Raw genomic sequence first — 25,551 nt, 5'->3', positions numbered from 1 at the left:
AATATTATATTAACTTCGACATGGATGGTCCTAGATATTTGAAAAAAATAGTACATCGACCGCGTTTCTATAATTGCCCACGGGGGTCGTAATTGCCATCTTGATTTTTAAGTTCGCAGGTATTTTGTCAAAGAAATTATTTTTTTCAAATCCTACTTTTTCCTGTTTCCAGCTCTTCTATTTAAATTCTAAGTTAGGATGAAGATTTTGATATTAGGACGCTTATTCGAAGTTGTGAAAAAACCTAAAAATGACATTTTCTCTCAGTAACCCAGTCTCCCGCGTTGGTCTGTTTATTTAAACAAATTATCGCGAAAACTTTCAAGTCAAATTTACTTACTTAAAAGTATTAGATCATGAATGTTTGCTAATAGCGATAGATCTTGAAAACACTACTCACTCCGTCGTTAATTGAAGAACATTTTTCATAAAACGGCAATGGCGTCCCTGGGAGCAGAAAATTATTTTCTGTTTAACTTTTTTTTTTTTAATTTCAAAGACCATGCGTTTTTCCAATACCGTGCCGCGTTCACACCCGGTATAATATAAATGTGTTTATAATATAAAAGCAATCATCTGGTCCTGCTGTCCACTAAATGCGTTCGTAACTAGACTTTCTTAAAAAGTTCGAAATAATTTTTAAGAAACAATATTGAAAGCAACATTTTTATCTCAAGCAACATTTATACAACATAAATAACAACTTATAATCAGGTGGAATAATGTCAAAACAATGTCTAAAGTCACACAAGATTTTTAAAAATTATATCGAAGTAAATTGCTGCAAATCGTGTAAATAAATGTAGATGTTTCATTATCAAGAAATTGTAATTCATGTAACAAGTTTCCTTTCAGTTTCAACCAACTAGGCGTTTGATGTACAAAGACACGATATATCCTGTATTTTGTTTTGCGATTTCCCGATTTGTTGCGAGTGAAATAATAATAAAAAATAAATCATATTTTTTTTATCTCATAATATCAAATACACAATTTACTCCTGGTTAATCGGGTAGGGATACTCCGGATGACTTTGTAGTCTGAAAATAAAAATAAGTAAGTATATTTCGTTTGGGAATTAATTCAATACTAACTGTTTGAGGCCGCCCAATCTAGCTTTTTCGCCTAGAGCCACACTGTCTAAAGCTTTCACATCTTCGTCGTCCAGATTAAAATCAAACAGTTGGAAGTTTTCTCTTATTCTACTTGGCGTGACGCTTTTGGGTATAACGGCGATGTTCCTCTGCACCAGTGCCTTGAGCAAAATTTGAGCTGGCGTCTTTTTGTGCTTCTCCGCGATCTTCTGTACGATTTGGTCTTCCAACACTTGCGGTTTGTCGGGCCTGATAAAATAGCAAGTCGAAAAGTCTGTACGTAACGTTCATTTCAAAATATTCTACATTCCGTATGTTTTTCTTCATTTTTATTAAAAAGGAACATTTATTCCTTGATATCAAGAAAAGTTTAAAGGATAAAAGATAGAGAGGATAAAAGAGTATTGAAGAAATTTATTTATTTATTTACGGTTTAACCAATTTGCAAAACTTTTACATTCATTAAAAGCAAAGAGAGAAAGACAGCAATATAACAACTAGAAACCAGAACAAAATGTAACAATAACAATAAAAAGAATTAAGTGGCAGCACTCAAACGGAACACATCAGAACGAAATGAGCGAAGGCTGCCGACAAAAGGATCAAGCTTTAAACAGTTGCACGCTTTCAGCATTCTAGTAAGGGGTGAATAAACTCCATAATTTGCGCGATGGTAAGGTATGCGGAACATTGAGTTATCGCAGCTTTTGTAATATGGGTCGAATTGTATGCTATGTAAAAGAGCTGGACAATAATACCAACCAATCAGAATCTTAAAGAGAAACTAAATCACTTGAGATCTTCTGGTTTGAAGAGTATCAATATTGAAGGCCTTCGTTATTATACTGCGGTTGGTCTGATGCCCATTATAGATATTAATATGCGCCTTTGAAGCTCAAGATCTTAAAAATACTTTCAGAACGGCTTCGATATTATCTATATGGCAGGCATAATATGGAGACCATACCACAAATCCATACTCCAGTCTAGAGCGAACAAAGAGATATAAGGGAGTTTACTATTGCGTACAACAAACCCAGGGACTCGCATTGACCTGTCTTTAATACTAGTGACGGCCTCGATCTCGATTCCACCAATGCTATACTGGTTGTGAACCATACTCAAGGAACGACTAAAGCTAAAACTACAGCATTTCCTTACACTGAACGAGAGGCTATTAATCTTAGAGATGCATGCTGTTGATCAGCCAGAATTTCCTTGCAATGCCACGAAAGTCTCTCACAAACTAACCTATCAAGCAGTTTAGGAGCCACCGACTGTATGCAAACGCCCCTATAATTAGCGACATCGCTTTTATCACCACTATTGTGAATCGGTACCAAATAGCTAACCTTCCAAAAGTCAGGAAAAATACCTGAAGACAAGGACAGGTTAAAAATTTGCTGTAGTGGCCTATTCAAAGTACACACACAATTCTTAATCAAGACTGATGGAATCCTGTCCGGGCCATTCGAAAATCCAGTCCGTAAGTTCATAATACCCTCAAACAAAATTTATAACGAGTTAATATGAAGAAATATTTTAACTCGTATCAATCTAAGGAATAAATATTTCCGAAAATAATTAGAAGAAAGAAATTCAATTCAATATTTAAAAATTGAAGATCGCCTTTGTTTAGATATTCTCAGAATTGGTGTAAGAATATTGTAATTAAAATGTCGAATTGAAACCATGTCTACCAAATTGGTGTATATGTAAATGACCTTTTTAATTCTTTAAAAGCATTTAATAATAAAAAAAACTTTGTTACTGTATCTTAAGAACTATTAATACTTTTCTATGGGAAATGGAGATGTTTCCACAATTTTGAAAATTACGGGTTGATACTTGGCGTATACAAAATATTTTTTTATTCTACCGCTTTTGAATTACATCCTCAAAAGACTTCAGAACAGTATTCAGTAAGTATGTACTGTATATAGAACTCGGGAAATTCTATAAAAATTTAAATAGTGTTAAGCTCAATTATCTTAGCGAACTACCGATGAATACTGCTACAATGCTTTTGGTCCTTCATAGTTCTGGTTAAACTTGTTTAGTAAGATGTGGTTATATATTTTGCTATGTCATCGCAACTTAGTCTCGTTGCTAACATATGAAAAGAGTGTACGGCTAAGGATGAATTCTATGAATTCTATTCCACAAGAAATTTTTTGAACGGACTTTACCAATGCGCTTTCAATCCTGGGTTGCTCAAAGAAAAATACGATATGGCCACTAGTCCATTCTTCTGAAGAAACTCGACAAACTCATTTTGAGACAGGTAGACATTTAATTCAATTTGATTGGCGACGGGTTTGATTTTGGCTTCTCTCAAAATGTTCTCTACTTGTCTCTGGTTGAAATTTGACAAACCTATGGTTCTAGCGCGTCCGGCTTTTACTTGTTCTTCCATTTGCTGCAAAATAAGTTACATAAGACCTGCAGTTGCTGTCACTTGCAGGTTTGCATGGTTTTAACTCACTCTCCAGATACCTATATGGTCAGTCGGCAGTCCTTGTAAGCCCTGAAATCCTTTATCGTCTAAAGGAGTTGTCCGAATCGGAAAATGAATTAAGTACAGATCGACGTAGTCAAGCTGTAGGGATTCTAAAGATTCTTTCAAAGATTTTTCGACACTAAAAATATCACCCTTATTAAAATTTATACCTTACTATAATTTACACCGTATATTAACCCTTCCGGATAGTTGTTGCTCCACGGTAATTTAGTGGTTATAAATACATCTTCTCTTTTCAGCTTTCCGGATGAAAACCATTTTTTCAAAACCTTGCCGATAATATGTTCATTTTTGTAAAGATAGGCTGTATCAATATGTCGATAACCGACCTCCAATGCAACATCTAAAGCTTTTTCTAAAGTTTCTTCTTCGGTGACCTAAAACGATTCGTATTCCAAGCGGACAGCCATCGAACTATGTTCGACGATCGAATCAGTCGATAAAGAAACAAATGAAGAAACCATATATTCTCTTTTAGTATGAAATAAACAATTAAAACACATTTCAAAGCTTTTGAACATTGGAAAAGGATGAAGCACAAAATGTTCCAATAATAGCAAATCACCCGATATGTGGTTAATATTATAAATTTATCAGAACGTCATCCATTATAGAATCATAGCAAACAAATTCCGAAAAATTCAAAACCGAAAACGAAGATTTTCAGGGTTTTTATTCACAAGCCAATTTTTACATTGTTGTCCGTTTCCGTCCGTTCAAACATCCTGCATAATAAAACTGAAACACTTCTAACGAACACGATAGATGCGCTCTTTGTAATGCAATTTTATTTGTTGCGAAATTTGGGGGTTTATTTTACAAGCTAAAATTTATTGCCTGGCGACATTCATATTATTCAACAGAAAACTCAAGCAGTAGCAAACTAGCAAAATTACTCATTATTTTACTTACGGTAAATGTTCCAATACCAACTATAGGTATTTTATAATTTCCAAGTGCTAATGTTGGGGCTGCCATTTCGTATTCTTATGAATCTTCTATAAAAACACCTTCGGTCGTTATATAGTAGTAGCATAGACAATATGCTATAAAATGATTTTTCGGTTCAAATTATCTTTTAAGTATATCGATATTTAAAATGTGCAAATAATGATGATAAAACCACTTTGTGAACCCACTTACTTCATCTTATCAGTTAATATTATACCACGTACGGATTTGTTAGGATTTTAGGGAGAAATTTAAATCAAACTAATTTTATATGAAATTTGTTATTTTTACTTAGCTCCTTCAATTTCAGTTTGATTTTGATTTCTGTATTTTGTTGTAAATTAGATACAAAACCTTACCGAGACCGAAAACATTGCCTGTCGAAAAATGTATTATTCTCTTCGAATAAGAACCTTAAGTGAGTACGTAAGGGTAGATGCCTCTTTTTTTCTTATCCAACGTCTAAGGATAAAGAATAATTCTTCATGTTTTCAGAAAATACCCGAAATTGCGGTTATTGCTTACATCTAGTCGCCTATGGCATATCCAAATAAGGTTGTCAGTTTTGTAACTGTAGAAATTGTTAAGAAATTTGGATCGTTATCGTTCTTGTGTTGTCAAAACGAAGATTTACCCAAACGAAGAACGTATTGATATGATTTGTATCCTTGGGACATACCATACAGGTTTTTTTTTCAGTGTTATGTTATCTTCAGTTAGTTTTGATTAGTTACTTGTGGTTGTAGAATGAATATATTACTTGTGAAGTGTATGTTAATTTGTAAAATTCTTATCTATTATTATTGTTAATATTCGTGTTATTGTACCTAATTGGCCTTTAAGCAGACCAAAACTTGTAAGTTATAATAATAGAATTTGTACCAATGTCAAGAAGTATAAGAGAAAGCCATCATTCACAACTCACAATTGTCAATTCAATAAATTATCTGAAAATGTTTAAATACCAAAGCAACTAACAGCTTTAAAATTTTATTTAGAAAACACAAAAAAAATAAAATAATAAAATAACTGTACCTTCTTGAAATTAACCATTTTTTTGAATGTAATTTAAACAGAAAGGTTCGGGTAAAGAGAGTTTACATTACTCAAAATTTTAATTTTCTATTTAATATTCAGCAACCAAAAAAATCAGTACCTAGTTTACTATAATAAAAATTTTAAAACAAGCCATCACACATGTACCATCACTGTCCATTGTTTTTTTAGTATTACGAATACGCAACAGTTTATATTGTCATCTAAAAAGCAGTTCATCCCCCGAAAATATATAACGACAACTGGTTCATTTGCTTTCAATGGTTTCCCGTATTTACGAATTCGGACTCGATATAATTAAATTCCAGTGCAATTTTCGTTAGCAATTTATTTCCATTTACTTGGTACGTTGCAGGCACTGTCCATCCGATGCTGACAATAACCCACACTTCGTATTCCTGTCACGAAACCGTCGGCAAAAAAAGCACGGACACGTCGCCCTCCCACAGTCAGATCTCCCGGAATTCTTCGAAAAAATCGAACAATTCGCTCCTGGTAAACAACGGAAAATTTGAAGGTATTGTTAGGAATGTATTCGTCGGTTACTAAATTATTCGTTGGCTCTTCGCGGTGAAAATTCGGGACTACGAAGTCGAGACGAGTATACATCATAGCAAACAATTACGAAATACAAACGAAAATTTACGTACAGTATTTTTCAAGATATTTACTTCTGGCTTAAAAGGCTACCACAAAATATCATTGATTATGATAATAATTGCAAGTATGATTAAAGACCAAAGGTGTGATTTTAGAATTAAATGATAATAATAACTGTTATTATTATTTATTATTATTATTAACTCAACTTAATAACAGTAATGCAAACAAAATTTCTTCATCTATAGATAAAATAAAACAGTATCTTTCTTTATACAAAACATTACACAGCATACGTGAACAAACGCAATGTTGATGCTCAATACATTTAAAAGTCTTTGGTTTAAGAGTTTATTCAATCAAAACTGTCCCCAAAAAGCTTGGTGGTTTAACTTTATTAAGGTATGATGATTCATAACAAAATAGGATGTAACAGTGAAAAAAATGTGTGTGGCGGTTCTGACAACCCTAATTGCTCGTGGACTATTTGTAAAGAAATAAAGGGAAACACCGAAATCTCCGAAATAAAAATAGAAGGTGGTAGTGAAGATATTATAATTAAATATAAAAATGTTTTATTTACGGTTGTATGCTGCTACTAGAGATACAGATAATACAGAAACTTATGAAGCAACTATGAAAAAATGCCACTGACCTTGCGGCATTCAAAAACCAACATGGCCGCTAACAGATCGTCAATAAGATTTGATGCCGCAGTATTTTCTCAGAATATATCTCGATCTCGTTAAATGTTCCTCGAAAACAAGTTAAGTCTATGCGTAAGTTCTTGTATTATTGACATATGCAGGGTCTCTATACTTGTAGTTGCTATATGATTTTGCGATAATGTCAGAAAAATCCGCCTGGTGGCAAGGGAAGCGACCACAATCGCGTCACTCATGGCCATATAGCTATTAGACACATAGGGCCTAGGGCAATAATACAGGAACTTATGAAGCAACTATGAAAAAAAAAATTAAGAAGGTCGCAACATTTAAAATATCGTTTTTAGCCAATGACCTGGCGCAAATCGACAACCAACATGGCCAACGACAAATCGTCAATAAGTTCGGATGTGACATTTTTCGGGGGTAGTTTAATAAAATATGCCTAAGTTTCGTTGTGGAAAAACCAGATAAGTGTGTACAAGTCGGTGTTTAGAAAAAAAAAGCGCAAAATGCAGGTTAGTGCGTGAAATATAGACGTATGCGCGGAAAATAATTACCTTCTCTACGAAAATATCAATGCCGCCTGCGGCGCTTCAATTTTTATCGTACTAGAACCACTATATTATTATCTAATAGCTATATGGTTGTATCAGATTTATTAAATCAATTTCTTTTAGTAACGATATTAGACAAAATGTAAATACAATGTTTCTAAAACTGGTCAGTCCGGATGAAGTTGACGAAATATTAAAAATAATTTTAAAAAAACATAGTCGCAGTATTTTGGAAATTTCAAACAGTATTATTAAAATATCAATGGGTAAAATAAGGAAGATTTTGTTTAACATAATCAATAATTAATTTACATTATGAATTTTCCCTGATAGCTACAAACTGCACTGATAAAACCCGAGCTGTTAGACAATTACATATCAATAAACCTTCTAGCAGGATTTTCAAAGATATTTGAATTAGCAATGAACAGCAGATTAGTGGACTTCTGAATGTAATCTCTCAGTAAGAACCAACATAGGTTTTTAAAAAGAAAATCGACGGAGACTGCACTTCATTCAGAAAATCAAAATGCTCAAACACCTTGAAAATGGTTAATTAGCCTTTGAAACTTATCTAAAACCTGTGATAGTTTAAATAGGGAACTTATTATTCAAGAACTGGAATAGTATAGTTTAAGAGGAAATGCCAAAAACTGTTAATATCTTATTAATAGAATAATTAACTCAAAGATCTTAAAAGGTAATCTAGATGATTAAATATGCTGACCAAACTGTTTTAATTATTTGAAGTAAAACACTTCAGGAATTAATTTTGAAGCCTCAGGAATTCTTTACAGTAGTCACAGTCAGAAAGAATAAATTAATTCTAAATAAAAATAAGATCGATGTACTTCACAAAGCAATCAAATGAAACGTGACCGTAACACAAGGAGTTTGAAGGCAAGGATGGGGGAGCTAAATTGCTCGACATTTACATCAATGAACATTTTGATTGGTCATATCATATAAACAAATTCACAAAAAAAACTAAACACTATTTGCTAAGTGAGTTATTGCTCTCAGGGCTAAAATGAAACCGTTTGTGAAAAAGCCAACAGGATGATTGGTGAAACGTCCGCAGGAGGAATTCAGATGATTTGTAAATAGTAATTCAAATTACAATTAAAAAAAAATGATAATAGATTCAGAATACTATACGTTAAAGAACTTTTGTCCCAATTTCTAAACTATTTTATTTTGTTATTTATGAAATACATACAGTGTACTAACAATCTAACATTGAAAATATCATCAAGAGGGAATAATAACACTTGCTAATAAAAAATATTTGAACTTTAAATTAGTATATGGATGTCTGCGTTCTGTTACTTTTTTATTTAAAATTTCTGAGATTTGAAAACTAGACTTTTAAAATTTTTTTATGCATATTATTCATCATCATCATCATTCATTTTACTTTAAAAATAAAAGCTCGAAAGGATTTGACTGCTAACTTCAAAGCGTCTAAACGAGAAAGATCATTTCAACTTAAGCGTTCCACGGTACTGACATAAAATAAATTTGATTTCTAAAATCAAATAAACTCTTTGCACTATTACATCAACTCCATGTTTGTAAACATTTCTCAGATGACACAATTTCAAGATGATTCATTAGACGTTTCATAAATATCAAGGCAGATTGCGGAATTCAATGTTAACTTAAAATATTAACCATAAAGGTATGCATTTTTTTTATTTGATCATAGAAATAAGAATGTATGAGGTAATTAGTTTAAATCAGTTTTTGCAACAAAAAAAAAAGAATTTTTAGATAAATTTTAGAAATGGACATGAAACGGTACTAACATTTAGATGATATATTGTAGGTTCGCTCTGAATGACAAATTGTATGAGAACAAACCATACAAGACAAAAATCACAGTTAAAACAGAAATAGTCATATATTCTGCAAATATTAACTCTCTCAAACCTGTGACTAACGAAGCTGACTTCTGACAGTGACAGTTTCCGCGCGCTTGAACCGTGCGTAATTGGGTATTTTAGAGTACTTCATGGAAAATATTTAGATAACTTCATTTCTAAGAATTTGTCAGTTAATTTATTTTATTTATGCATGCACATTCTTAAAAAAAAACTGAATTCTCTTTTGACCTTGCATCGTGAACATAAATTTTACATTTTAAATTTTTTATTGTATGCATTTACAACCATAAGCTTAAAGCAACTTAACGGTACTACCTAACGATAAAAAAATGCTGTCAATTTCACAAGTTTCAGTTCAGTATTTAAGTATTTTGAGTATTCTCTAAATATATGCCCAGATCTCGTTAAATAATTTTTGAAAAACGAGTTAAGTGTGTGGAGATCTCTATTTTCCATATTCTCCCTCGGCACATCAATTTTTACCGTACTATCACCATTATATAGCTAATAGCTACATGGTTTTTATTTTTTAAATAAGCCAAGATGCGTAGTACCAAAACTGTGCTCCAACTGTAATGTAATGTAATGTAATGTTCTGTTGAAAAACGAGTATATCTTGTTTATTTTGACTTAAAATGTAGTCCAGACGAATTTGTAAGGTTCCACGAACTAATTTATATTTATATACATATCAAAAAGCAAGTGATATTTGAAATGGTTCAGAATACAAAGCTCTGGACACCTATAGATGTTATTTAGGCATTTGCAAAACTTGACAAAAATTGGACCCCAAATGTGGATCAACTCTAGAGGTGAAATAGACCTAAAGAAGTAATCTGATCGAAAAAATGTTATATGCATGTCGCACTGTTACAAAGTGTTTTCTGGGCAACATGACAATGAGGTGGAAGTTGAACATTTATTAACAACTTTCAAAAATGTGGGTTGGCTCAAAATTAATTTCTTGCATTCTCTCCTAAATTGTTTTCGAGGAAGCCTTAAAGCCATGAGCGGACAGCATTGGGAAAGGTTCCATTTAGATATTAATTATGGATGATTTTGTACAATCTTATCTTATGGTCAATATAAAAGAAAAAATCGTCCTTCTGCAAGGTTTTAAATGTAAAATAGATGTAGATTTTGTTTGTAGCAATATAATGTGTAATTTTCCAAATCACACACATATATTATTAATAATTTAATAAATTCTAATTGCTTTTTCTAAATCATCTAAATCATTCAAAAATAATTAAAAAAATATTACAATAAACAAAACATACGTTTAATTAGTTACATAGTGCTATTGCTTACGTATAAATATTATGCGGCGTCCGTGACCGAAACGTTGACGAAATATCTTCTAATCTTCATTATCCAATGAAAGGATTAATTTTTCCGGTTATTGTAGGTACAGAAAGCACATGAAGGTGGTCGACGACAAATCGCCCCTTAATCCAGTCAATCTCCTAAGCAGCTGCGCACTACTAGGTAGTAGCCGGTTAAGAGCACTTGTATCTCAATTTATTGAACCCGAGAAACTTTCCAAGGGCAGGGGACATGCATAGAAATAGAAGAGAATTAATTCTCGAACTAGAACTCCTCTCAATAAAAGGACCTGTTTTGCATGTGGGGGTCAACAAATAGTTGTATTGTGACTTACTGTAGCTCGAACAGAAATTAGTATGACGATACAGCGATATTACTTTTTGAAGAAACTTCCTTTCAAACATTCCTTCAAATTGTGCGATAGAAATAGACTATGCAAACATATAAAATACAACAAGTAATCTTTTAGAAGTTTTGAACCAAGGAAGTATATCGGGAGCATTATAATACTACATCTGATGCACCTTTTCTAAAAATGGACCTACTATCTTTTTATTGCTTAGCTGTTTGTTTGTTACAGTGTGGTCGACACATATAGTTTGATCGCAACTATTAAATCGAACCCAAATAACTTGAAATACACTATATCTATTTCTATTTCGACAAAAGACAACTAATGCGGACATCAAAATCTTAGAGTTTATATCAGAAATTCTTTCTGTGAGCCCCATTCAATATCGGCGAGATATACTTTAAAGTTATTAGTTTAGGTTACGTTAACCCTTGAAATAAGGTGTTAAACTTGGTGTACGATATATACATTTTTGCTTTTGTGAATTTAAATTATATGGTTAAAATTTAATTTTCAGATTAAATTATATTATCAAATTAATTATAGCTTTCGAGGTTCCGTTTTCAAAGTGGTTGAAAAGCAGACCAAACACAACAACAAAATTCAGAAGTTATAATGTACTAGTTTTAGTTTAATTCTGTATGTCGAAGTTTTTATCACTTTTATTTACGTTATAAAGTCTCGGTCCGCTCAACAACGGAGTGTTGAGCGCACCGAGACCAGTGTTCCTACTGGTTCATGGATAAATTGGTGGAATCAAATAATAAAATCTAATATAGTCGCACCTATAAGAACTTGACCAAAATTAACACGCCTGGTTGCCATAAAAGTTCCAATTCCTGTTATGAGAGAATAAATACTGTAAGGCAATTGGAGTAAGTTTTACTTTACCTAATTTTTTCATCCTTTTGTTAAATATGTAACAACTTTTGGGTTTGATTCCCACATCAATTTTCAATCTATATTGATAAAGTTCCAAAAAGTAGGTACGGTACGATATTAAAACAGGATATCGCAAATTTTGCAATCGCTATGTTGGAAAAAGGAAAGGTTTTTTTTCCACTAGGTGTTTAGCAAACTTGGCTGTATTTAAGCGTTGCTTAAACACCATTGCGTTCAATAGCAGCATCAACTAAAAGCATTTATGGAGGACATTAATTTGTCACTTTTACTTGTTTATATGATGTTCGGCGTACATTCTCACGTTGAGCATAATAGATTTATCGTTTGCATATTATCCCTTGTAATAATAGTAATAAATAATGAAATTGTATATCGGTCATGAAAGTAAAGCAAATAAAAATAAATTTCGTTCATTAGTGAGTCAATTTTTGTCACATGAAATCATGAACCTTGACTTCATTGTTATTTATTGGATTTTCAGAAGTACGCCACCTCGTGGAGAATTCCCTCGATGTAAACTCGCTGAAAGTGTCATTAAAAGACATCGTTTGTTACTTATCTTTGCTGGAAGCGGGACGACCGGAAGACAAGTTGGAATGTGAGTTTCAAACTTCTTTTTTTTATTGCTTTTTTATTGGATTTTTCTCTTACGGTTTAGATGTTTAGAAAAAGTTTTCGGTACCTTGCCTAAAGTAAGATGATTAATGTTTGTTTGACATTTATTTTTACCGAAATCTTATCCGTCTCTTTGATTCCGCTTTAAAAAAGATTTTCGTATTTTAGCCGAATGGCCAGTTCCTGCAAAAAAATTAATTGGCGCTGAAAATTTTCATAAACTCAATATATGCTGAAAATTTTCAGTTCATTCTCAAATTCAGATAACCAGTTTTTAATTTTGCTAAAAGATTTTTTCTTTCCTTTTGGGAAGTGTCTCAATTTTTTCTTATAATTTAACCGATCATAACAGAAGAACCAGCAATTCAACTCAAAATTTCTTCCGAAATTTTAAACGAATATTTGTCAAAAAGCCCTATATGTAACACTTCTTTGATTTGTTTTTCTTTATTATTGTCGTATTTATTTTAGTTATGTTCCGGCTCTATGATAGTGACGACAATGGTTACCTAGATAAAACGGAAGTGGATAGCATTGTCAACCAGATGATGACTGTCGCTGAATATCTGGGTTGGGACGTATCCGAATTAAAGCCTGTAAGTACATGTAAAATGTTAATTTTTGAGTCTAATGCTAATATTTGCTTTGGGTCTGATCTACCATCCCAAGAGTGCTTTTAATTTTGCGAAAGAACTGATCTTGTAATATACATTTCCCGTTAACAAATATTCAAGCGCGCAAACATCACTAAGCTGCATTTTAAAAGTAAAAAATCAACTCCAGACGTGTAGTTGGTTATATTGGTCGTAATTAAAAATCGAAGTCATGGACTATCAAAACCTTATTTTTCGCCCATTTCTAAAATTGCCTCCACCTTTTTTACGAAAGTTTGAATCCAGATAAAAACGCTGTTAGGGCACATTTTTGCACTCAGATTTTTTCTATAATTCTCTTTTATCCCAAAATGTACTAAAATAAACGAAATAAAAATTTGTGAAGTGATAAAGTGCACTAAAACGAATTTCAATCTGTTGGCTCAAAGAAAAACGTACCCAGACGTCAGACTTTTCAAAAAGTAATTTAATGTACAGAGTGATTCATATAAATGTCCATGGTTCCGAAAATTACGAATTTAAAGCTTATTTGGACGTTCCGCGTACAGGGCGCTAGCTTCATCCTATTACTTAGATAAATCGAACCATTTTTTTGTGGTTAAAACATGTTGAAAATCTTGCAGAATATTCATTGTTTCATTGTTAAGTTACTCTTGAGTAGGACGTTTAACTCTATCGGTTTTTGAATTGTTTGAGTTTAAAAAGTTTAACGTATAGCAGAAAAGGTACGGGAAGATATATAAATCCAATATCTAAAAATACTAAATTTAGAAATCATAAAAAAAACTTCAAACTTCAAAAGATTTCTCTTGTCTTGTAAATGTAGCCACACTGGAAAAAAAATCTTATTTGTTTTTTAATTTTGGTTTTCGGTTCACATAATTTGGCAAAAATTGAGTAAATTGTAAGCAAGTCTCTAGGCCTCTTCAATGTATTTATCTACTTTGTTAATTTTGGAATAAACAGTGAGCTACCCACACGGAAGCCACTTGACAAATTTTTTTGTGGAATTTTGAAGCTTCTCTGATTTTTGCAGATTGTATTTTTAAAATTAAAATCGTCGTGGGAGCTACCAGAATTGCCTCCGCGAGGTACCGGTAGCTCGCTATCGACAGGTTGACCGCTGCTCTAGGCAATGTAAAGCTAGGATGGGTATGGATGGAGTACCCAAACCTTTATATTCCGAATCATGGAAGTGAAATTTCGTCTTCTTCATCAACGGAAATAATTTTTGAAGCACTATTTTTTCCCGGCTAAATTATCCTAAAAGGTTGCAAAAATATCTAAAACGTTTAAGATTATGTTGCCATCGATTTGGGTATATAATTTGCTTGGTCAAAAACACTAAAAATATGACAAATTCTGACACAAGCCTACTTGTATTCATCTTGGGTCGGTAGAAATCCAACTTGCGAATCATGATGTTGGCTTCTTCAGAGCTTAATTTAAACTGGTTTGCATTCTCCTCTGTACCTGCTGCTTATATATTGTTTGAGGGGGGTGGAAACATTGTCTCGGATGACTGATTCCCATATTGGTGAAAGGTAAAGGCCTGACCGCGGTTAAGATTGTTTGGTTGTTTATAGATTTCTATATATTCTCTGATTTTTTTATGGTAGAAGAATTGATTACATGCAAGAATTTTAGATTTATCGAATAACATTTGATATCCGGTTTCACGATTGTGTTCCGCAACTGCTGATGAATTTATTGAGCCTAGTTGATATTTTTCGTCCGGTGTCTCCAATGTATTCTTTGCTGCGTATGCATGGAATGGTATCTCAAACGGAATTTCGTCTTTGACGTATCGAAGATGTTGAGAGATCTTGTGACAAGTTGGGTGGTTTTGAAGTTATATTTCTTAAGAACTTTTAATATGTGATCGGTAACGTTTTGAATGCAAGGGAATGACAGCAGTGGCAAATGTGGGGTTGCTTTCGTACTGATTGTCTTTGGGGGGTTGTGTTGAAGTGATTTTTGTGATAGAACGCTTAATAATAATGTGGAAATTATTAGAGTGACTCAGGTTGAGATGATTTTACGGGGAGTGGATATGATGATTTTTATGCCGGATGGTGATGTGATAATGCATTAGGGTATCGGTCTGGGTGCGTAGGTTTTCTGTAAACAGAAAAATGGGAGATTATTATTTGTTTCTAATTCAATAGTAAAACGTATATTAGGGTGTATAAAGTTTAAATGGCTAAGAAAAAGTTTTTTTCTCAAATGCCATAAATATATTCTGACTGGTGATAATAGAGACCTCATAGGTGTTCCCTACGTTTGATCATAAATTTAACCGTTACAAGAAATTGTGACTTTAGTAGCGTCGAAGTAACTGTTTGAATCTAATGTAATGGTTTTTAATTGTTCATTGAAATGAAAGAAATTAACTACGAAACTACCAGTTATCCCTGTAAAGGATTTTAATATAGAAGTTAGATATTTTGCTAGACAATATATTCGAGAACCAATAGTGCTGACAATAGGTCTAAGGGGTAATCCTGATTTGCGTATCTTAGGTCGTCCGTTAAGACGAGAAAATTGAGAGGGGTGGCAGAATTTTTCTGGTAGATCAGAAGCCTTAATAATAGGTTAAGGTTGCGTTCCATAGATGATGATAAATGATGATGAGACGATAGGATCTGTCTATAAGAATATCTCGAATTTTCCCCTTATATGCACTTGTGTTCATGACCACCGTAGCATTTCCTTTATGTGCTTTTAGAATTATGATGTCGGGATTAGAATTTAGAGATTTTAGGGCAACGCGCTCAGCCTTTGGAATATTAGATTTTGGAAGTTTGAATTTTGCGGTTTCTAATCGAATTGCATTGGCTGTTTAAGATGGCAGTTTGTTTAAGATAGACTCGACATTTTAAATGATTTCCTCTCTTGGGATAATCTGTGGGGCAAGGATAAGTTAAACGCAAAAACTGATTTTCTAGGGCCAAAAAACGTCGGTTATCAACTATACAGAGCCATAAAAATCTCAACCCAAGTCACTGAAGCCAGAGTTAAAACCCATTATATAATAACAATAATAATAATAATTTCCACATTAGAGATAGTAAGCGTTCTATCAGAAAAATCACTTCAACACAACCTTCCACAAACAATGCGACAGAAAGCAACCCGCTACTCGCCACTGTTGTCCTTCTTTACATTCAAAACATGACTGACCACATATCAAAATACCACAAAATACCAAAATCTTCTCAATGTCTTCGATCCGTTAAAGACAAAATTGCCATTTAAGATACCAGAAGTTTACTGCATTCCATGTATATGCGGCAAAGAATCCATTGGAGGGAGTACCTTTCCATCTTTTAAATATTTATTAAAAAAAATAATAATAAATAAAACAAAGAATACCTTGAACTTTGTAAATGCAAATATGCTAAAAATCGATAGAGTTAGGTGGCCTTAATAGCAATCCTTTTTCTATGTAAAATTGAACATTCTTTCAGATTTTCATCGAGTTTTAATCATAACTCGATTGGAAATATGATTCGATTTAACTAAGTTATACAGTGAAACTAGCGTCCTCTAGGAGAAATGTCCAATTAAGTTTCAAATTTGTAATTGCGGTGTTAAAAAACCGAAAGCTGTCAATTTTTCTTATTATAATCCAAAAACATTCTCGATTAATGAGAATGCTAAGATGAAGTTCGATACAGCTACTACTACCGCTGTTGTTCTCTGTAGACTAATTTAGATTACCGTTCTAAAACTAACCGTTAGAATACATTACCTCTTTGTTTGTATATTTTTGCGTGTGAAGCATTCCCCATTGAAAATTAAGCGCTTCTAAAAAAGAACGTTTTCATTATTGGCTCACTATCTCGCCTAGCGCAACCGTTTTGCAATCTCTACTAATTCAAATCTCATTTATTTTCAGATCCTCCAGGACATGATGGTCGAAATCGACTTCAACAAGGACGGTCTCGTGTCCCTCGAGGAATGGAAAAGGGGAGGATTAACCACAATTCCCTTGCTCGTCCTGTTGGGTCTCGATTCAAATGTTAAAGAAGATGGCAAACACTTGTGGCGACTGAAACATTTTAGTAGACCTGCCTACTGTAACTTGTGTTTGAATATGCTGGTCGGGTTAGGCAAAAAGGGTCTTTGTTGTATTTGTAAGTCTCCTAATATAAGTTATTAATATGCGAATGCGCTGAAACTGGATTGAGGAAACTGATATTAATTTTACAATTGAAGTATTTTAAGAGGAAAAACAATTGCGCTAAAATAGCCTAATTTAATTAATGTCTAAAATTAATGTTATTTACCTTATTTTACTAGAAATGGACAATTTATTACTTATCTTAAATTTTTCTATTTTTAATTCTGTTTTATTTATTGGATAGAAATAACAATACTTCCATCATTTCTCAGACATCAATGCAGGCACGTCTCAACAATTAAATATATATAAACTTATTAGACCGTCACACGGGGTAAATAAAAGGGATATAATTTCTCCGAACTTTTCAGAGACACCCTGTATATTGCCAAACATCATTTATCAGGTTATAGGAATGAAAAATGACTCTTTCTTGCAGTTTGTAAATACACCGTCCATGAACGTTGCGTTGCCAGAGCTCCTGCCAGCTGCATAGCAACGTACGTCAAAAGTAAAAAATCATCGCAAACCCTCCTCCACCACTGGGTAGAGGGAAATTGCCACGGAAAATGCGGCAGGTGTCGGAAACCCGTAAAGGCTGGAGTTACCGGATTACACTGTAGATGGTGTCAGATTACCGTAAGTAATCTATGATTGGGATTTAGAATCGCAACTGGATAAGTCGCTCACAGCCTCGCGGTAAAACTTTGAATTAAATTTCGTTTTGCGCCAAAATCGAATTCGTGCAGTCTTGCGTTTCACGTATAAAATTTCTCGAATTAAATAGTTTAATCGCGCAAAACTAACTTTCGCAACAGTTTGAAGCGTGGTGTCTATGTAAACGTAGATTAATTGTCAATCGGTTGGAAACTAGTGGATAAATTTATCTGCGAAATTTGTTAACGGATGAATCGTCAACGTCAAAATCAATGAGTCAAAGCAGTTTTATCGTTTTATTTTTGGTTTGGTTATGTTGGTTAGTGAGGTCTCTAACGTCAAAAATAGATGTTTTTTTTTTAATTGGCCCTGTAAGTTTCTATTTTTTTAAATTAAAAAAATTTCAGTAAATTGTTTTGTTTCTAAAATAATGCTCGAAGACCAGAGAGTTAGTTGACCTAATAGTGGCGCAGAATTATTTTCGAAACAGCGGAAATTACCGTAGAAGTAACTGTAGAACAGTTACTATACTTTACCATAGCATTTCTTTTTAATTTCTAATGTGTAAGGTGCCAACTTTGTTCCGGTATATTCTAGGAACTCACTTTCCAGTGTTTCTATGTTAAAAACATTCTGCGAAGAAAAATTTTAATTCTAAAATCTGAAATTCAGTTGTCGAAAAAAAAATTAGTTGAAACCGGAAACCAATATAAACAATCATATTTTCTGGTTGGTTCTATGTCTGAGGCGATAAAATGTATTTTCTTTCTAAACAGATCAACATAATCAACAGGAAACAAACAAATTCAGCATCCATATTCAAAATATCAAAAATCTGAAAGAATCTTCTGACGGATCAAAATTTTTATGCATCGTTGTAAAATGAGCAAATGGTAATCATGTGCTTTAAGAATATGATCGGTGTGCTGACCCAAAAATACTAAGGGCTTGTCGGGTCTCTTCGATATGAGAACTTTGCTCAGAATATGCTTGAAACATAGTTTATTTCACGAGGGTAAAGTCTGTTCATAGATATAAGAAAGTGACTAACTGATACGAATTAAGGAAAGACCCGGGCAAGCTGTAAGAATGAAATATGGCCGAACAGGTCCGCACTTTGCTTAGAATTTAATTATTTGGGGTTTTGTTAGGAAAGATACTAAACAATATTTATTTATTTATGTATGTATTTATGTTTAAATCTAAAATAAAATTACAAATTATTTTTATTACCTACTTAAATTACTTAAAATTATTCACATAATATATTAGTATCACTATCGCTATCATCGCCTGTTCTAATTATTATTTGTTCTATATTATTTGCATATACGATCGTTCTGCTTTTTCTATATGTTTAACATAATTTGCCCAACTTTGTGGAGGGATGTTAAAAACTTCAGTTTCTATAAGTTTAAGGACATTGGAGTTAACACTGGGAAAAACATTGTTACGACGAATGGCAGATTTCTGTATGTAGCTAACCAAAACTTACCTTTTGTCAATTTTTTTAAATCTAAAACCCATGTGTTGAATACACTTCCATAAGGTAGTTCTGAAACATTTAACACCGGTTTCATCTTTTTCAAGCCTCCTCAATAGAATAGTGTTTTCTACATTTGGGCCGGAGCATCTCCTGAGATACACCAGACTCATACATATTTTTCATAATTCGCACACGATTCAACACACGCTGTATTACACACGAAATAAGAATGATTACTAATAAACTTAAACTAAGTAGTATACCAAACGAAAGAATATTAAACACAGGTAGGTATAAAATTATTTTCTATTACGCACCACAATTTTGCCTGAATTTAAATTCCGAAACTTTAGGTAGCAATCTTGTTGCATTGTATGTTAATGACCACCCTTGGATAATCCCATTTAAAAGCACTTAGTCACTTTCTTATATCTATGAACAGACCATATCTCAATTGACTATCCATTTAATCATGTCATATCTAAAATATAAGATTTGTGGTCGCTGTTAGACCTAGAATAATTATTAATTTTGTAAAGTAGATATTTGTAAAAGAAACGAATTTTAATGATACATATTCCTCCTGCATAAACATTTTAGTAATGTGAAAAAATTAAAAAATAAAGTTGAGTATAAAAAATGGTTTCTGCTTAGAACCTTTATAAGCAGCACAACAGCACAGAAATATTCATTTATATCAGCGCCCTTAGCTTAAAGTGGGTGATACTCTCCCATATTATCGGTCTAGACTAAACGGTTATAATTCTGTCATTGTGGCCCCATGGAACCCACTTTGCTAATTTTTGCAACTAACTTTTAAAAAATATTAAAACTCACTTTCTAAGGTTTCTATGTTAGAAATATTCTAAGAAAATTTTTAATTTTAAAATCTGTAATTCAGTTGATGTTAAGATCATCACCCGCGGAAGATAGTCCGACTTTATAAAAGCACTGGTTAGGTCGGATTTTAAGTAGCTCCGATAGTTTATTTTTAATTGACTATTTTGTAGTTGATCTAGCGGGTTGCGGATCGTTGGATTCCCTTTTAATAATCAATGAAGTGATTATATTATTCATTTGTTTTAAACACGTTGTTGTACATTATTTTAGTATGGCCGAAAAGTCTAACCCTGTATCGTCTCGCTGGCCATCAGAACCCGCCACTTCGGGTTTCTATTTCTGTTTTGTCATTTTTATTATATTATTTATTACGATATCCGAGATATATTTTGTAAAGGCATAAATTAATTGTGCACTCGTCCTTACATTCTAGAAAAAAAATTATATTCTCCATATATTTCGTTTAGCGTTTTATAAGGTAAATTCTGGATAAGTAGTCATTAATAACAACCCGTATTGTGGAAAATTTTCACAAAATCCAAAATCAGATTTTTTTGTGCATTAAGTTATTTTATAGATATATATTTCATATTCATATAGTTGCGTTAGTTTTTATTTCACAATTTTTTTTCTCCAAAAATCCACATGGTGCCAACGTAAGCAATCGCAATCGCGTCACTCATAGTGCTATTGATAGCCTAAGAAAAGCCCTTTTTAATGGTCCAAATTTATTAAAATGCATTAAGCTTTCTTGGACATTAGTTAAGAAAATATTGGAACACCCCCAATACTTTCCTTGCAAAGATAAAGCAAATAGCATTAAACAGAAAAAAAAAATTAAAATGCAAGATAACTTTACGCCCCCTGGTGGACATTTCAGAAACTCGACAGTAATTTAGAACATAAAAACGTCAATGTCTGTCTTAAACGAATATGATGCATTTCGTGAAAATATTTCCAAGAAATCCAATTTACCAGAAAAAATGCAAAACGAGACCGAGCTGAAAAACCGAAAATCTCCGAAAGTTTTGTCACCAGCGTCAATACCAATTTTAAAAACTTACGACGAATCTTCTCGCCCAGTAGTTCCACCTAACACCCCCAAGAATTTTGAATTGCATATGTTGCAACTACCTCAATTGCCGACTGATATCGATAAAATCGAAATTCCGATCATTCGCGAAGTTGGTATCCGAGACTCCATCGTCATTATATCGAAATATTTCGGCTGTGAAGATTATAAATTAAATTTAGTTCAGTTTTGGTTTGTAGATATAATTTTAGATCTGCTTTGGAGGTGCCAAGATGAATATAACTTCCCATTGGAATACCAAAAAGCAATCTTAGAATGGTTTTTTTTCATAGTCAAATTTATGGGTGTTAAAAATATGACACGGAATCAGCTGTTCGAAATATTTGATGAAGCGATCAATCTTGCGGAAGAATATGTAAACTCAGGTTGCACACAACATTTACCTAGTCCAAATAATTTGTTTACTGTGAAATACCAATTTACATTGTCTAATGATATAATTCCTGAAACGACTGCGAAGTCTTCTGATACCAATACATCCATAAAGTCAGAAAATAAGTATCACGAGACCTATTTTGCCCTAACAAATCAAGGTGGTATTCGTGTATTTAAAATGCCAGAAAAAAGTGGTAGCTGCGCGGACCCTTGGTTAAGTTCATCTATTGAAACTCTCTCCGAACAACTTCGAAAACCAAAACGTCAAACGATTAATGAAGACACTCAATCCGAAGATTCAGCGAATTCCGAATCGTTGTGCCAGAGTGACATCGGCACCCATTCTAGTTTGAAATCTTTACAGAAATCGGTCCATGAATCGCCGAATGATCTTACTACATTTCCGGAAGAATGTATTGGCGATGTGTGGTATAATATTCCCAAAAAGAATGTGGTATCTGAATGTCCGAGTTTAGTTATTGGTAAGGTCATTGGCTGTGTATTACAGTGTTGTTTTTCAAAATTTTCTAAGGAAATTTATTGGATACTAGTTAGAATAAAATACAAAATGTATTTACTGTAACCTGATATTTTGAGCGTTGACAATATTTTGCTTTTGGAGAAGCAGCCATTATAATGTTACAAACGACGAATTAATTAATAATTAACTAAGCTATTTACCACCTGGAAAGATTTTGCCAAAAAAGGGGAGGAGCAAGAAATCTTGAACTCGATGTAAACTGGAATAGTTGCAGCCAATATGGATTTTGTGAGGTAAATTTTATTTAGAGGGAGACGGGTAGCAATAGGGATTCTTTTTTTCTTCTTGTTTTATATTATCTCTCAATTTTTTTAATGTTAGGTTTTTTTGAGGGTTGTTCATTTGCTAGAAAGTACTTTGTGAAATCATTTAAATCGTTTATCATTTGAACTGATTGTTTTAACTATTTTTGTCGGTGATAATCAATCTTGTGTATGCAGAATCCCTACTAATACTTTCTTGCTGGTATTAATTAATTGAGATAATATAGTACCCCTACTGCGGTAAAAAGTGATTCGTCTCAGGTCACAATGATATTTTCGAAGAGAAGGAACTGATTTTCCGCGCATGCCTCTACAAACCTCGAAATCCACACTCTTAACTCCTTTTTGCCTGAATATTTATTGGAATCTGGACATATTTTGAGAAAATATTACTGTAAAAATGCGACATCCAAACCTATTGACGATCTGCGGCCATATTGCTTATCGAATGCTGCAAGGTCATTGGTTGAAAACTAGATTTTAAATCTCGCGCATGCCCATATTGAATCGATCTTCTCAAAATTTGCTCATAGTTGCTTCATAAAGTTGTGTATTATTAACATAGGCAGGGCCTCTATGTCTCCAGAAGCTATATGTTAATAACTAAATAATAACTCATTAAGTTATTATTTTTTAAATTTAAACAAATAGGTACTTAATGGTTATAAGTAATATATAAAGTTTTTTCATAATGAAAATTGTTAATTTAACATTATTATTTGTATAACATGAAAATGCATATTAGTGCTGTTTATAAATAAATAATAAATCAGTTCTATTATTACAAATATTTAAAGGAAATATTGTTTATTCATTAAGTAGTAATTTCAAAAAAAATTCTATAGGTAAATAAAGTAAGCAAACAACACCCCATTCATTTATTTATTTTTTGTTTAGTTGTATACATTTATATAAATTCGCAAAAGAAAGACAACAATTGCTATTACTATCTGTCTTTTCCTATTCCAGTTTAAATCGAGTTCACTGCAGCAATCAATTTTCAATCTGTTTTATAATATTACCGAATCCCAAAGAAAAAAGCAAATTAAATAAACGTAACATTTAAAATAATTTTTAAAAAATTTTAACACCAGGTGGCTACGGAAATTCGACCAAAATGAGCAAATGATGTAAGCTGGTCATTAGTATTTCTTGTTTCGAAATTGGAACCTATGGAATATTTTGTTACAGAACCACAAAAAGACCTTTCACAACCTATGAATTCCGATTCGTCCACAGAGTATTCGATTGGAGAACCAATAGTCGATAATCCGCAACACATCAAACAGGAAATATTTAAAGCATTTTACGATTACAACTTCTGGACTATGAAAAACGAATATATGGCCGATCCCAACAAAGGATGGAGTCCTTCGCTTGATAATAGTAGTAATCAAATTAAGGAATCCAGCGGCTTAAATCCAAAACGTCAATTTAAATTTCCGTCAAACGACAAGCAGACACCTCGGGAAACGAATAAAAACGTTTCGACCAATTCGTGTTTGATAATGGCGGTCAAGCAATTCGTTTTCGATTATTTTTACGACAGTTTCGCGTTCGAGCTTATTAAGAGTTCATTAAACGGCGGTCAATATACGTTTATGCAAGATCTAAACACTGTCTGGTTCGTTCCGAAGCAAAATAAGACCGAACTAAAAAAACCTACTCCCAAAAACGATCAGCTCGATAAAACAAAGACAAACAGGAAAAATAACGCAGCTGTTAAAAAACCGGAAAAAATTAAAGACGAGAATATCGTTAGCGAAATATCCAAAACTGGTAAAAGCAAACCGTTGGATAAAAAGCAAAAAAGAAGAGCAGTCGAGATGGAAACTGTTAAAATGGAACACAAACTGGACGAGGTAGATGCAACTAGTATTCAAACATACATATTGCCATTAAATGATGCAGTCAACGATAATTTTTTTTCAAATATTTTTGTGCGCTATCGACCGAAAAAAACAAACTGGAAATAAAACTAATAATAAATCCAAATATCGTTTGCAAAGTAAGTAATGTGAAATAAATGTTGTTCTTTTTACCGTCTCGTTTTTAATCAACGTGGAAGCAGAAACTCGACGACAAATATTTAAAAACCAAGCACGTATTTTTACGTAGGCGATATACCACGGCCATTAAAATGTGGATTTAAGATGGCTGATATTAAATATCACCCCGTTTGGCTTTATCTTTATTGTCGTCCTAGATGTTTACCGCGATAATGTTGTTATTACTGCTTCCTCATCGACTCAATATGGGCCGTGAGATATAAAAAACCTTTACTGGATAACGACATCGTTTTGCTAAATAGCGGCCAACATCCCATGACAAATTTCCCAAATAGAAGATCCGGTTCCTTTTGTTTTCCGGTATTTAGGCCCTGACGGTTTTGAATGGATGCACATTCTAAGATATTACGATATCGTAGATCTTCATATAGGTTAGTGTTGTCCCTTCTTGGAGATCTCTTATGTACTAGGTAGAAAACGTTTAAATTCGAATGATGGTGGCGCCGTCAAGATTTTGAAAAAAACACTACGAATTATGCTTTAAATCAGTCATATGTACCTGGTGTTTCAGAAGAGCGACAAGGGACGGAATTATGGAGACAGATGATCCTATTAATTTGAAAGAAATAAATAAATAAATCGGGCAAAAGAAAAAATTGGCAATTATTTTCGAGTTTCTGTAATGGCCACTCGGGGCGTAACGGTTATCTTGAATTTGTAAACCCCGTTTCTACAAAAATGGTAACCATAGTTATAGCCTGGACAAATTCAAATCTTTTTGTTTAAAGCTGTTTACTCTATCTCTGCAAGGAAAGTGGTGGAGATGTTCTAATATTTTCTTAAATGAATATCCATTTTAGTAAACGTCTCCGTGCAACCTTTTTCTAGGCTATTAATAGTCCGCGATTGTGGTTGCTTACGATATGAGTTTTAATCCGTCTTATCTCATATAAATAAGGGCTCAACAACCCAGTGAAACCCACAACTCAAGATATATATCATAACCTGAAATATTAATAAA

At 33.0% G+C, this 25,551-nt stretch overlaps 3 protein-coding genes across 6 annotated transcripts in view; 2 read left to right on the top strand and 1 right to left on the bottom strand.

Annotated features, from left to right (window-relative positions):
* The window catches only part of LOC132700179 (diacylglycerol kinase 1), a 153,876-nt gene that overhangs the window by 106,085 nt on the left and 22,240 nt on the right, over positions 1 to 25,551 (top strand). For all 4 annotated transcript variants that reach the window (XM_060667369.1, XM_060667351.1, XM_060667360.1 and 1 more), the window contains exons 6-10: positions 5,978 to 6,139; positions 12,393 to 12,509; positions 12,998 to 13,122; positions 17,042 to 17,279; positions 17,706 to 17,905. In XM_060667369.1, coding sequence (XP_060523352.1) covers positions 5,978 to 6,139; positions 12,393 to 12,509; positions 12,998 to 13,122; positions 17,042 to 17,279; positions 17,706 to 17,905 — 842 coding nt within the window. The remainder of the gene's footprint in view (positions 1 to 5,977; positions 6,140 to 12,392; positions 12,510 to 12,997; positions 13,123 to 17,041; positions 17,280 to 17,705; positions 17,906 to 25,551) is intronic.
* On the bottom strand, positions 716 to 4,673 carry LOC132700200 (aldo-keto reductase family 1 member A1-like). Its single transcript, XM_060667390.1, has 6 exons — positions 4,528 to 4,673; positions 3,793 to 3,992; positions 3,580 to 3,733; positions 3,284 to 3,513; positions 1,095 to 1,343; positions 716 to 1,040 (listed from the first exon to the last, which is right to left on the bottom strand). The coding sequence occupies exons 1-6, from the start codon at positions 4,591 to 4,593 to the stop codon at positions 995 to 997; spliced, it is 945 nt and encodes a 314-aa protein (XP_060523373.1). The 5' UTR covers positions 4,594 to 4,673; the 3' UTR covers positions 716 to 994.
* Positions 21,200 to 24,497, top strand: LOC132708017 (uncharacterized). The gene is made up of 2 exons (XM_060680093.1): positions 21,200 to 22,199; positions 23,713 to 24,497. Exons 1-2 carry the CDS (start codon positions 21,233 to 21,235, stop codon positions 24,495 to 24,497), a joined length of 1,752 nt encoding a protein of 583 aa, XP_060536076.1. The 5' UTR covers positions 21,200 to 21,232.

Source organism: Cylas formicarius, unplaced genomic scaffold, assembly GCF_029955315.1.
Source record: "Cylas formicarius isolate icCylForm1 unplaced genomic scaffold, icCylForm1.1 PGA_scaffold_10__41_contigs__length_53128322, whole genome shotgun sequence".
Lineage (NCBI taxonomy): Eukaryota > Metazoa > Arthropoda > Insecta > Coleoptera > Brentidae > Cylas > Cylas formicarius.
Note: the sequence above shows the minus strand (reverse complement) of the source record. Positions and strands in the feature narration are given on the sequence as shown.